This window comes from Globicephala melas, chromosome 1, assembly GCF_963455315.2.
Source record: "Globicephala melas chromosome 1, mGloMel1.2, whole genome shotgun sequence".
Classification (NCBI taxonomy): domain Eukaryota; kingdom Metazoa; phylum Chordata; class Mammalia; order Artiodactyla; family Delphinidae; genus Globicephala; species Globicephala melas.
In genome coordinates, this window is record NC_083314.1 from 15,727,593 (window position 1) to 15,742,899 (window position 15,307).

The 15,307-nt window shown below is 36.2% G+C and overlaps 1 protein-coding gene across 1 annotated transcript in view; it reads right to left on the reverse strand.

Moving 5' to 3' along the window:
* The window catches only part of GPATCH2 (G-patch domain containing 2), a 172,774-nt gene that overhangs the window by 42,757 nt on the left and 114,710 nt on the right, over nucleotides 1-15,307 (reverse strand). Inside the window, exon 8 of the mRNA XM_030868312.2 lies at nucleotides 10,576-10,646. Within this exon, the coding sequence (XP_030724172.1) occupies nucleotides 10,576-10,646 (71 nt within the window). The remainder of the gene's footprint in view (nucleotides 1-10,575; nucleotides 10,647-15,307) is intronic.

Genomic DNA, 15,307 nt, shown 5'->3' on the forward strand with positions numbered 1-15,307 from the left:
TCTAATGAACAGTTATCCCAATTTATTAACAGCTCCTCAAAAATGTAGTAATTAATAGTTTCATTTATTTTTGGCAAACTCGCAAAATGACAAATAGTTTTGTATCTGTTGCAAATTAGGTCTCCTTCCCAAATAACGGATGACACTATGGGGAAGACTGAGCAAACTGAATCCTTGAACATCTTTGGATCTTTAGAAGATCAAATAAAGAACAGCTGTAATTCTATTTGTTACATCTGCAACAAAATACAGTGACTTGTATCGTCACGTGAAAACAAATATGCTCTGTATTAATGTAAATAGGAATGTTCTTTCTAACCTGACGGAAGAAGGTTGACATGAATGTGTGTGTGTGTGTGTGTGTGTGTGTGTGTGTGTGAATGTGATGGGATTTGTTTTGTTTCTCTGATTAAATCTATTGCCATTTTTTTCATTTTAGAAGATTCTTTTTACTACTAATCAGGCAAGAAAGTGACAGCAAAGGAAAGAAAAAGTTTATTTTTCCCTCCTTATTATTTATTAATTGATCACACAAGAAATTACAGCACACAGCATCCAGGGATTTTCAAGTCATTTGACTCTAAGTAGATGAAAAATGTAGTGCTTGTAAGAACTAAGTAAAAGTGAATTAACATATGTTTCTGAAAGATATTTTAAAATAGTAAGTCAAATTTCATAATATCGGCAATAAAATGTTTTTACTCGATTGCAAATTACATATCAGACTGCCAGATAATTTAGCCTTGGTGCTTCACAAGAGTAAATGTAAATGGCGAAAATCATGTAAGTAAGGAAGCACGGCAAATTAAAAAAAAAAAAGAAGATGCCAGATCTGACATGATCTGCTATCAGTCTTTTTGTATGGATTCTTAGAATGATAAAGACTAATCATTAACATAAAAATGTGTTTAAAAAAGCAGGATCTTTTCAAGAACAGTACATCACTCAGTGTCAGGCATTGCTTCATGCATGTTTTACTTACTTTCAATTGGGAAGGCTATACTGAACTTTCTGGTACTAATCAAAGGTTATGATATGAGAAACAATGTGAAATTATTTAATTGTAATTTTAAATGAGGTGAAGGGAGAGAAAAAGATTTTTCTAATTTTGAGAAGTATAAAATCTGAATATTGAAATAAAAACTAAAGGGTTTGAATAGCAAGTCTGGAATTTAAGAGAAAGATACAGGTTAAAGAATAACTCTAGATGTCACTAGTATTTCTATAAAACACTTAGGTGCATCATCTCAATGTTTAGCTGAGAGTGTGTGTGTGTGTGTGTGTGTGTGTGTGTGTATGTATGTTCCACTTTGGCTAATAATCTATTGTATGCAACGATCACTCAAAAACCGTGCCTGTTAATTATTAAATATTGACAGTGACAGGTAATACGTAGTGGTTTTTAAAAATAAAAAAATGTACATGCTTTCATGCATTTATATATTGAAAGACCTTTGTGTTTTCCTGAGTTTATTTATGCTTTCAAAGGTTTAAAGGTATGTAAAAATGAGAGAATGGCATGAACAAACTCTAGACATGCATTACATATTAGGGGAGAGATAGTACACAGTAAAACTAAGATGAAACTTCATAATAGGAAAATGGATAGAGAACACTGAAGAAATGGAAGAATGATTGGCAAATAAAACCCTGCAGACTAATCAAAAAGAATTATCAGATGGGAATAACCAATAAGATATAAACAACACAGGAATGTAAGACAGGAAACATGTAACTTCAAGCACCACCGCAATGTAAAATCTTGGGAGAACACATCAAATGAATATGTGAGGATAGTGTCTTGATGAAAAAGTTCACACCACTCAATATCTGACACACCTAGTCTATGATATGGGCTCCCCACAGAGAATAAAAATGAAGCAACAAACTAAAAGAAAGATGTATAAGACCAGTATCACTAGAACAAATTAGATCAAATTATGCCTTTGTTAATAATCAGTATTTGTTTAAATTAGTTTACATTATACCTATCATGTTTTTACCTTTTTTTTAAGCTTTCTTTTTTACCTTTTTTTACCTTTTTGAATCAGTCAAAAGTTTGATTATAGGACCCATGAAGTGTATCATAAAAGTATGAGAATGTTAATTATGTTTAGAATAAACATATGAACAAATACAATGCATTAATATTTCAGGAATAACTATCTGCATATGATGGAATGGCATGTGACGACGAGCACTGTTGATGGTGAACGAAGCTTGGGAGGAGATGTTTGCAGAATGAGAAGCACGGTAGGAAATCCTAAGGAACGATGCCCTTTCAGGAGGCGGAAGTATAGGAAACCTTGAAAAACAAAGTCTGTTACTGATGAGAACTTCCTGAGGGAATTGACTGAAATTATTAAAGTGGGTTATGTGTTTAAAGGAGAACTTTAGGTTGTTACCTCCTTGGTACTGTTAGACACAAATCAGTCTAAGAGTTGGAAAAGAGACAATTCTCCTGCACCCATCATTGATTTAAAGAGCCTAAATGAACATTAAAGTAGATGTGGCAAAAAAGGAGAAATGCCATAAATTGGACGCCCAGAAAACTGTCAAACTGCACTACAGTCAGTGGCATTGGCAAATACGTCCCTAAAACCCTTCTATGAAGATCTTGAAAATTCCCCCAGGGAGCCGAGGGTAAGAAGTACTACATTCCAGAGGTTAAAGCCATAACTGCAGTGCCCTTTATTCATCCAGAGCTTCAGTGAGGAAGGCCCACCTTAAGAGTGTGCTGTACTCACGCACTTCAAAATCTCAGCTCTGAGTCATTAACAGCAGACCTCTTGTACACTTATCTTTTCTTATCTGCCTGGTATATTTGGGGAGTAAATGGTCCTAAAATTGATTGATTCAATGAATTACAGTTCTCTTCTCTAACCTTTATATTCTTCTACAAGTTGAAAAAGGGAAGTGCAGTCACTCATCCAAAAGGGGTAAGGAAAGTCAAGCCAATATTAAAAATACTAAGGAAGAAAATGGCTTCGAGGGAGGAACACAGAAAAATGCACACAAATGAAGATGAAGAATTTTCATCCTGCACTCAATGTTGTAACGAAATTTAAGCTTGAGTCTTTCCTTGTGTTTATTTCACCTTTACAGGTTGCCTCATGCCTAACACAACTGATACCCTCAGAGAGACAAGAAAATACACCACATCCACCAAACAGGACAAAGAGGATGTAGAAAAGGAATGTTCAATGAAACAAGGTGAGCTCTTGGAAATGCGATGTATTAGAGAATTTTTTAAATCCACAAAACATTTGGGACGGAACCATTAATAAAACTGCCCAGAGATCTTTGAGGACAACAATACAGAGAAGTTAAAAAAAAAAACTGGAGGATCATTTGAGGGTGCTCCAACATCCAAATAATAGGAGCACAGAGGAAATGGCAACCACTGGAAATTACTGGAGAAATGTCTTCAAAATCCTGAGGCAAAATGGTTTCCAAAGTAGAATTCAATTCCCAGCTAAATTAATCAATGTGAGACTAGAATAAAGACATTTTCAGAGATGCAGAGTCTCACAAATGTAACCACACCTGTTCTCTTTCTCAGAAAGCTCAGGAAAAATAATGGCATGGGATCCAGGGGAAAGGAAATTCCACATAGGAGAGAGATGAGGAAACCCCCAGGATGAGAAGTGAAGAGAGGTCCTAGGACAGCAGAGGTGCAGCTGGTCCAGACAGCAAACAGTCCAGAATAGACCTGAAAAATGGAGGGCTCCAAGAAGGATGCCACCAGGACAGAGAATTGAGGGGAGTTACACTTCTGTGTAGAGGTGGCTGATGAACTAGGCTAGGCGCATAGGAAACAAAGCAAATGAAAAACAAGACAATTGTCTCTACAACAACACAAAAGTTATACATCTATACCTAATATCTACATATATGATCATACTAATGCACACAATAAATATTCATTTGGTCTGAATATTATGATATAACCATTAGGAAGAAAGGGGAAGAAAAGCAGATATGGGGTGTGTGTGTGTGTGTGTGTGTGTGTGTGTGTGTGTGTGTGGTGTGTGTGTGTGTGTGTGTGTGTGTGTGTGTGTGTGTGTGTAGGGCACACAGCAGGAAGTCGATAGGTAATACTAAACTAAAAGCTTCAAGAAATAGTAATATAAGCATGTAATTTAGGTCAATACTGGAAGAAATACCTAAGAGTTGAAAGTGGATTTTTTTGGAGTGTGAAATTAGAGAATGAGGAAAAACAAGGCTGGGGTCTGCTGTACTTTGTTATGTCTTATAGAATGATTTGACATTCTAAATTATGTACAAGAAAAACAGGACAAAAAATAAAACTTAACAAGAGCTTAGGACGCACACAGATGGAAATAACAATACCAGACTTTTCCTAACAGCTGCCGTAAGAACTCTTACATTTTAAGTGCTTTATAGGCATGAGCTCATACGTTCCTTATAACAATGTTCTTAGATAAGTACAACTATTTTCTTTATTTCACAGATAGGTAAACTGAGGGATAGAGAGGTTACGTATTTTGCTCAGGGTCACCCAGCTAGTAAGTGGTGAAACTGGGATCAGAAGTCAGGCACTCTAACCACAGAGGCTGGACACAGAGGCCAAGATAAGGACTCAGTCAGTGCACTCTACTGCCCCAGAATCTATGTCAAGTTCGTTTGACAAATATTTTATGCAGCAAATATTTCCTATGTATCAGGCATTGTTTTGGGTACTGGGGATACACCAGTGAGTAAAGCAAAGATTTTGCCCTCATGAAGCTTAAAGGTAATAGAGACAGTAAGGGGTAATAGAGACAAGAAGGAAGACACAAGAAGCAGAGCTGGTGGAGAGTGGGCCTTTCTTACATTGAGCACAGACTTCAGACACGAGTGGGGTTGGTATGTTGGAGAAATGGGAAAGAAACCACTGTACCTGGAGTAGGTGAATAACACAGTTCAAGTGGGAGAAGATGAGGTCAAGGAGGAAACAAAGAAGGGCAGGGTCAGAACACATATGGCCTTGCTGGCCAAGATAAAGACTTTGGCTTTTACTTGGAATGAAGTAGAAAGCCACTTAAGAGTTTACTTAAAAAAAAAAAATCTATATCTATACCTATATCTTTATTGAGGTGTAGTTGGCATAAGCAAAATGCACCACTTTTTTTTGGTTTTACCACGTGGCATGGGGATCTTAGTTCCCTGACCAGGGATTGAACCCATGCCCCCTGCCGTGGAAGCTCGGAGGAGTCCTAACCACTGGACGGCCAGGGAATTCCCTCACCAGTTTTAAAGTGTACAATTTCATAAGTTTTCACATATGTATACACGTGTGAAACCATCACCATAATCAAGATAATGCAGATACCCATCACCCCAACAGTTTCTTAATGCCTCTTTGTAATCCTTCCCTCCAGTACCTCCCTGGCCCTCATCCCATGCCAATGCAACAGCTGATCTGCTTCCAGTCACTAAAAATTACTTTGCTGTATGGTATGAAGTATAGATGAGTTAATTTTTTTTTTTTTTTTTTTGCAAATGGATATTCAGTTGTTCCACTACCATTTGTTGAAAATACTATTTTTTTTCCACTGAGGTACCTTTGTACTTTGTCAGAAGTCAATTCTCTGTATATATGTGGGTATATTTCTTTCATCTATTTTTCTATCTTTGCACCAATACCACACTTTCTTGATTACTACAGCTTTGAAATTAAGTCCTGAAATCAGGTAGTGTTAAAGTTTGGCTATTTAAGTCCTTTGCATTTTCATATGAATTTTAGCATTTGTTTGTCAATTTCTACAAAATAGTCTCAAAAATCTATAGTCTCAAAAAATAGATTTTTGTTTGGATTGTACTGAATCTGGAGCTAAATTTTGGGAGAACTGACATCTTAAGAATATTGAGTCTCCTGATCCATGAACAAGATATATCTCTCCAGTTACACAGATCTTTAATTTCTCTCAGCAACATTTTCATACACCAAAAAATATGGTGAAATGCTTAGGGATAAATCTGATAAAATATGTGTAAGACCTATACAATGAAAAAAACACTGCTGAGAAAAATTGAAAAAGACTTAAATATTTGGTTCTTAGTTATGTGTTGTATTGTTATTTCTTGCTTTATATTGTTATCTTCCTGTACTTCTTTTAGTCAATACTTATTATGCTAATCAAATTCTTTTGACTTGTTTGTTCTAACATTTCTGCTTCTGTTGGAGTCTGTAATCCAATATATATATATTTTTAAAAGTAAATTATTTATTTATTTATTTATTTATTTATTTATGGCCGTGTTGGGTCTTCATTGCTGCACACAGGCTTTCTCTAGTTGCGGCGAGCAGGGGCTACTCTTCGTCGCGGTGCACGGGCTTCTTACTGCGGTGGCTTCTCTTGTTATGGAGCACGGGCTCTAGGCGTGTGGGCTTCAGTAGTTGTGGCACGTGGGTAGTTGCTCTGTGGCATGTGGGATCTTCCCGGACCAGGGATTGAACCCGTGTCCCCTGCGTTGGTAGGTGGATTCTTAACCACTACACCACCATGGAAGTCCTATATATATTGATATATATATATTTTTTGAAAAGGCTGTTCTCCTCAAATGCCTTATTATCTGATTCTACCAGGCAATGCTATGGGGAAAGGCCAGTCTTCTCTGTCTGCCCAAAGCAGTTCAGCAATTGGAGGTGAATGAACCTGACTTAAGAGTATAGAGGCCTGGGCACCAGAAAACCACAATCATCACACCCCTCTCTATAAAATAACTCCTCTGTCAGAAAAATGCTCCCTTTCCTCACTCTCAGGAAAAGGCGAACTGTAATCCTCCAGCTCTGTGGTTTGTAGGGGGCAGAGTGAAGACCAGATAATTTGTCATCCAGTCCCATCAAGCTTTCCCAGCTCCTCACAAATACAGTACTGTGAGCTGCCCTGACTTTATCCTTAAAAAACACTTGGACCAGAGATCTGAGTCTTTCTGTAAGGGGCAGATGTCATTTGTCCCAAGGCCATGGCCAATGACAAGCTAGTACAGAAAAGAACTCCAAAGGTTCTCCTCACATCTCATTCTCCCTTACCCAGGCTGAATTGCCTCTTGCTTCAGGTCAAAGCACACAAGCACACCTGTGTGCCCCCATCTCACAAGCACAAGTTCAAAATAGCACACCCCTTCCCTTAATACCGGGGACTTCTTGTAGTTTTCTGCTTATTTTCTCTTTCTAAATTCCTCCTGGGTTGACCCTGGAGGAGAGAAGCCGTCTTCTTATAGTTTAGAATCAGTAATCTTATAGTTCAGAATCTTGACTGCAACAGCAACTGAGACCAAATTTCTAATACACAACTTCCAAGTAGTACAGTTTTCTTAATTACCGTCTAACTGCAACTCACAAGTTTAGATATTATCACTATGATTTTTTGGAAACGAGTTATTTTAAAATGTATTTTTAACTCCAAACTTTAAAAAAATTATTTTTGTCAATGATTTCTCTTAATCACATTCAAATTAAAGGATATGATCTTTATGATACATATTCATTAAAATTTGTTGATAGTAGCTTTGGCCTGGTAAGTGGTCAATTTTTGTAAATATTACGTGTCTTTGAGAAGAATGTGTTTTTGTTAATAGTTTGGGTGAAAAGGTTTATATAATATCATTAAGTTTGTTAATTTTCTGTTATGCAAATTTTATGATGGCTTAAACTATCAATAACATGAATGCTGTATTGAAGTGGGAGCACCATGATAGTGGGTTAGTGAGTTTCTCCATTCACTGCTATTAATATTTGCTTTATATATTTTTCTGAGTCTATTTTAATGAATGTACACAATAGTAAAATTATTAACTTTTTGGTAAGTTGAATCTTTTATCATTAAATTATGTGTTTCTTAAGCTTGTTAAGGCTTTTGTTCTTAAGTCAGTTTGTCTGGTAGGAGAGTCTCTTTTATAGTATATCTGGTATATGCTGTCCCATCCTTTAGTTTTCCACCTTTCTTTGTCATTATTTCAGGTATGTCTCTTATAAAGAACATATAGTTGGATTTTAAAAGAAAAACTAAATCTGCTTAGTTTTGCTTTGAACTGACAAATTTAATCCATAAATATTTATTGTAATTACTGACACATGGACTTGACTCAATTATCTAACTTTTTTTTTTCTGTGTTCCATTTTGTCTATGCCTTTTTCCCCCCTTTATTGACTTTTTAAATGGATTTTTTGAGGTCATTTATTCCATTCAACCCCACGCCCGCCAACTGGCTTGGAATTTACATACTCTATTTCTTTTGACTTAGTAGTTATTTTTGATATTTTACCATGAATACTTAATACAGTCTTATCAAGTAGCAATCTCTTAACTGACCAATGAAGTAAACACCCCAAACAATTCAAGGACCTTAGATTGGACTTGAACTGTAATCATCAACACTGCCAATTTAACATGCTGTTATTTTCCACTGTCTTAGATTGTCTTTTGAAAAGTCCTATGAATTACATATTATAACTGTCAACTTATATAAACAATGGTTGTTTAAACTTACTGAAATCTTTAACAGCTTATTGGCTTAGTATTCATTTTTTCATCTTAGACTTTCCTGGGGAGATCCTTTTCTTGAAATACATCCTTAGAAAGTCTTCTAGCAAAGGTCTGTTGGTAGTAAACTTCCTTAGTTTTTGAAAATCTTAAACTGTTTTTACTTCATCTTCATATATGAAAGATGTTTTTCTAGGCACATAGCTCTATGCTGACAATGTATTTTCACCCAGTACTCTGAAGACTTGTCCACTGTTTTCTGGTTTCACTGTCAGTACTCAGAAATCTGATGATGTACAGCTGTCATTCCTTTGTAGTAATTCATCCTTTATCATCTCTGGATTCTTTTAAGATCTTCTCTTTGTTTTTGGTGTACTACAGTGTACTACTAGGTATGGATTTCTTTCTATTTATTCTAGTTGGTATTCACTGTGCTTTCTGTACTTGTATCTATAGATTTATAACTTTCACCCATTTAGGGAATCCTTAGCCAACATCTCTTCAGCATCATGTTTTTTTCAGCCTTTCTATACCCTCCATCAAAGCCTCTAAGCTTAAATGTATCTTAGATCTTTTCTGGGTCTCTTAACCACTCTTTCATTTTTCCATCTCCTTGTATTTTTATGCTGTATTCTGGCCTACTTCTTCAGCTGTACCTCCATTTCACAATCACACTTCTCATTTTTAACAATTATATGCTTTTGATTCAATTCTGCTTGAACAATTCTAATAGCGATCTGTTGCCTGCTTATTTTATTTCTATAAACGTGGCATTTGTAATTATTTATAACCTGTATAAAATTTATATAATCCATACTTTATAATTTCAGGATCTGACATCCTTAGGGGTAACTATATTAGTTTTATGTTGACTATCACTGACGGTCAACTTATTATGTTTGACAATTTTTGATTGTCTAAATTAGACATGCTAGATAGGATTTATGTTAGCTTCTGCAGATACCTAGTGGGTTCTCAGTTGGGGTTAGTCTGTACAACATGGTACTTGGAAGCTACATTGCTTGCTTGGGAGTGTTAAACACAGTGGCCAGCACACTAACTACGGGAGGCCAGGAGATGCAAAGGCAGCTGCCGAGGTCGGTTATCTTGCTAAAAATTGAGCAAGTGTAAATCACAGGGCAGTAGTTCTGATCAATATTCTGATAGCCATTTTCACCTAAGTAAAAATGAGGTCTTCAGAAACACCACATGCAAAATTTGGAAATACGCTGTCTAAAACAATAAACTGGGGCAAATTTTTTTTATTAAAGAAAAAATATAACATCGACTCAGCAATATAAAATGAGTAAGAACACAGAAGCACTTTTAAAAAAGAGTATATTTTCTATATACTTATTTATATATTATTAGAGATAAGTATACATGTTGCTCTCTCATAAAGCCTAAGTACCATTTAAGTTTTGGGGAAAAGATTAATTCTCTTTTTTTAAAATTAAAAAATTAATTATTCTAAATCTTGATCTAAAATTCATTAGTTATGGGTGGCAGAGATTTTCTTTTCTTCTAAAAATGCACTCTTATATAGAGAATGGACTTGAGGACACAGGGAGGGGGAAGGGTAAGCTGGGACGAAGTGAGAGAGTGGCACGGACATATATCCACTACCAAATGTAAAATAGATAGCTAGTGGGAAGCAGCCGCATAGCACAGGGAGATCAGCTCAGTGCTTTGTGTCCACCTAGAGGGGTGGGATAGGGAGGGTGGGAGGGAGACACAAGAGGAAGGGGATATGGGGATGTATGTATATGTGTAGCTGATTCACTTTGTTATAAAGCAGAAACTAACACACCATTGTAAAGCAATTATACTCCAATAAAGATGTTAAAAAAAAAAAGGTACTCTTTATTTTTCATCAGCTTAAAAAAGTACAAATAGAACGGTATCTTTCTATTCATTACTAGTAATCCTGAAATAGATTCTAATAAACAATACATAAAATATTTTAAGTTGGCACTCCAGAGCCAAAGGCACCCCAGCTATAACTCACCATATTCGTATTGGTATGGAAAAAAAAATCACATGATTTAATGATCAGAGTAAAAAGCGATTTTAAGTTGCTTACCTGCTGGCTGTTTTCACAGAACAGTTTTTCTTGTGTCCTCTTTCAGCTCGGTTGTCTCTCAGAAGCTGATGCTGTCCAAAGTGTTAAAACAAAGTTGTAGAAACAAAAATATTTCCATTATATTATTTTGTAAGTAGAAAAGTATTCTTCTCATTCAGAGGGACACTATTTGTTCACTTGCATTACTCTTTTTTCTTTTTGTTTTTTTACTGGTTTTTCTTAAAACGAAGACAACTACTTTTGCTAGAGATGCCACTGACACACTTATAAAAATGTTGCTAAGAGTTGCCAGTGCTTGCCTGACAGCATACACTGCTCTTATAGTCACTTAATATACAGCCTAGAGCTGGAGGTCTAGGACTCACTTCTAATTCTGGTTCTCTGGAGTGGTCCTGGTAAAAGTAATGCAACCTCTCTTACCAATGCTTCTACCAGCGCATTCAGCTACAAATTTTTCGAGGCTTTGTCACCTACGATGACATAAAAGATCTAATCTTACTTTCTCTGTATTTACTGGCCTAACATGGTAAAGAAACATTTAAAACATTCTTTTTCAAAGAAATTATTGGCTTGGAAATATATAATTAGAAAAAAAATACAGATTTGACTGCCTCCTCAAAATGCCTCACCATACACTTCCCTTCACACTTGCTTTAGCCTAACTAATTGGAAAGAAAAAAACCCAAAGTAGTCAATACTTTTTGCTGTGTGTACTCTCAAACTGTAGCTTATCTTATTTATGCAGAAATGTGATTATATGCAAGACTGGGCTAATAAGAAGTTGTACAGCATATTAGAAATTAACCTTAATAAAAATAGAAATCTTAGGAGTAATAGTGCAGGAAAGATCTGGGTTCGAATCCCAGCTATACCAGTAACTAACAAGTCACTAGGTTTTAAAAACAGGTCTACCATTTATAAGCTGTGTAACGTCTCTAAGTCTCAGTTTCCACCTGGAAAATTGAGATAACAATAATATCTACCTGTAAGGGTGCTGTGAGTGTTAAATAAGATAAATCATGTCAAACGCTTAGCACTATGACCAGAGTATAAAAAGTGCCGAGTAAATGGTTCAAATGCTACAATTATAATTAATGAGCCTGGTTGTCAGTGGTTATTGTCTGACCAATATCAGTAACTTCTAATGAAATAACTGCTTTGAGCTATTTAATGACATCATTTAGAATCAATTACTAGCCACATTTGGCCATCCTTGAGAAGGAAAATAACTTAATTAGATCACAAAGAACATTGTTAGATCATTATTTCAGGAATGTCTTAACTAAATAAGACTACTTTATATTTCTCTTAAATATCTGCTTCTTTCCATCCCCACTACCAACATCCCAGTCCAGGCCATCATTTTCCCTCACCTACAACAGCCTCTCCAAAGGCCTCCCTGCCTCCAGCCTCACTCCCATTTAATCCATTCTCCACACTGCAGGCAATAATTCTAAAACTAGATCTGATTACATTATTCTCTTCAGATAAACCCCCAAATCTTGTATAAGGCTCTCATGGCCCTTCATAATTTGATTATATTTCTAAACTCATAATTTATTATGCTTCCTCCTACCCCCCAATCTAAGCTCCTTATTTCTTTCTTTTTTTTTTTTTTTTTGCGGTACACGGGCCTCTCACTGTTGTGGCCTCTCCCGTTGTGCAGCACAGGCTCCGGACGCGCAGGCTCAGCAGCCATGGCTCATGGGCCTAGCCTCTCCATGGCATGTGGGATCTTCCCGGACTGGGGCATGAACCCGTGTCCCCTGCATCGGCAGGAGGACTCTCAACCACCGCGCCACCAGGGAAGCCCTAAGCTCCTTATTTCTAAATGATAAATCCCAGCTATTCTGAACTTTTCAGTTTGGAGCATGTACCATATTCTTGCTCACCTTTGGCCCTTTGTTTTAGTTATTCAATCTGCCTGCATCTCCAAGGTCCAGCACAGTGCCTGGAACATTTTTAGTGTTCAATAAATATTTGTTGAATGAATGAGTGAATGAATGAATGAGATAAAGAAATAGGGAATGAGATATAGTATCTGATATGTAGATGAAGCCATAACCTAATTATTACTACTTATAGAAAATAGCAACAATTTATCTTTAAGTCCATTAATCTGAAAGTGTTTCAATGTAGAAACACTTCGTACCATGAAAGCTAATTTGCTTCTGAAAAAAAAAATTAATTACTTTGGCATTTCTAATTCTAGTGCCTTTGTAAAAAAACATATACAAACCAACATTTGTGACACAGATAGCTAGAGGTGACATGATAAAATCTCTACCTCCACCTTCAATTAATAGTAGTAGTTAACTAACTTTTCTAATTGTTAGATAAGACGGATACGTGAACACTATTCCTGATATTTGTGTTAAAACAGTTTAAACAAAGAACTCAAAAAATCCCAAACATATGTTCTTAAATAAGAAAAGAATTCTACAGTTTAGTTTTTTAAAAATGCAACTATAATAACCAAAATAAATATTAGGCTATACCTACTAGGTCTGGTTAGTTCTCAGGGAGGCCACCATCTGGATGAACTAAAATGAGATAGCAACTTCTGTGAACTCTAAGGTTAGAGCTCCTTCTATTAGATTCACATGAGAATTTTCCACAAATTTATAGTTTTGATGGGCTTTGTATATAAAAAATTTATAGTTTTCTTCCTCAAATTTATAGTTTTGATGGGCTTTGTATATAAAAAGAGACAAATATTGGAATTATTTAATATAATGCATCTATATTAAAAAGTCATCACAAAATTATCTCATTTTATCAATAAAATTATAAGTCTGGGTGTATCTTTGCAAATTTAAAATTAAGCTCAGAGAGAAAAATACAGACTCAGATCTCTGGGTCATGAATTTAACAGGTTAATATGGGAACCTAGATCTTTTAAGGGGCGAAAATGAAAAAAATTAATCCAGAGTGTTATTTGAATAGAAAACATACATTTGTATTTGAAAGTTTCCCAACACGTGTCTGCTCTGCCCCAACGAACAAAAAAAGGGTGGCAGGGGGTAGGAGGAGCATCAGATCAGGAATTCATGATAAAAGACACAAGAGTCCTGGAGCTCTGCTCTGATAAGCAAGAGTAGCTCATCAGGTTTTGAAAGATTCTTCACTTCTCTTACTGCTAACTTTTCCTGTTTCCTTGGACTCCTATCAGTGTCACAAGTGAGGTCAGTTTTCAGGGCTCTGACTCAACACCATCAACTCCGATTAATAACAGAACTTCTGAATATGGTGCGAAGTGCTTCTTACCTTCTGACTCTCAGATTGCTGGACTTAGGCCAAACGGAGAGACAATTCCCTTATTAGTGAGTGACCTGCAGATGTATATTAAAAAATGACTCACATAAGAATGACATGAACATTCATAAACACAAAACCTAGTACAATGTGAGGTTTACAAAAGGTACGCAATTTTAAAATCTGCTGAATGAAACCAGGAAGAGAAATGTTCCCAGTGGATCATGGTTGCTCCTGTGACAGAAAGGGAGCTGAGAATTTCTGTGGCTATTCATGCTACTTTTAAAAGATTATTTTGTGCGTGTCACGTTCCTAGCACAAGAGGAAAAAGCAAAGAGCAGAATACTTATTCCACGGCAATCCTATCTTTACCACCTGATATTCAGAAGGCATTCAAGCTCAAGACTGTTTCTGATTAGCAGCCACTTTTCAGGTAACTCCTCAAATGTCTACAAAAGAATTTCACGTCTCTCCACACTTGGCCTTTCACAGGGTCCTCACCTTAAAAGGAGTACTAAGTAATCTCTAAACAATGACCTGTGGCTCCTTAAGATACTAGTAAACTCAGTCAAAAATATCACACCATTAGATATTCAAGGAGGAAAATCCTCAGAATTAAAAAAGACACACACACAAAATGAGGCTTCCTGCAGCTGCTTCTGTCTCCTTACTTCTACTACTGAACCACCTTTCAATTTTCTCTTTTGTGGCCTCTGTGGTGCCCTCTCTGTGGTTTTCTCAAACATTTACCAACATCCTGTAGTTACTGCTTTCCTGCCCCAGATTTTACCCACCTCAGAGGAAAAGCTATGCTGTCTATATAAATACCTCTTTTTGTAGAAATAAAGAGTACCTGAGAGATAACGGCTGATGGACAACAGTGATTTACTGAATGTGTGATAAAGAAACGCTGAGTATGCATGATGTAAATGGAAATGGGACTTTGCACTAAAGAACAGAAAGGGGAATCATAAGGTGGGGAAAGCAGTGAGGGGTGGGATTTCAAAAGTGGGGTTAATATTATCATTTCTTTAGGTTGGTAAGTTGGTATGGGAAAAATAAAAGGTGTGCATGCATGCTAATAGTCATTCATTCAACAATATATTGAAGGATTTTATACTTTTTCATGGTCTTGCATTTTATCTTGCATTTTATTTAGGTCCTACCTTGGACCTAGGTTTAGCCAATAGCTTACTGTGCTAAAGTTAGGTCTAAGTTGAATAAGAAAATTTTACCCCTCAAAACATGAGTAGTTTGCATGTGTATTTGTATACACACGTATATGTGCAACTGTTCCTCATTATTCATGGGTTCTGTACTTGCAAATTCACCTATTTGCTAAAATTTATTTGTAACACCAAAATCAATATGTCTGGTGCTTTAGCAGTCATTGGCAGACATGCACAGAGTGACAGAAATTTGAGTCCCCTGTAGCGCATGTTCTCAGCTGAGGTCTGACAAGGTGATGTCTGTCTTC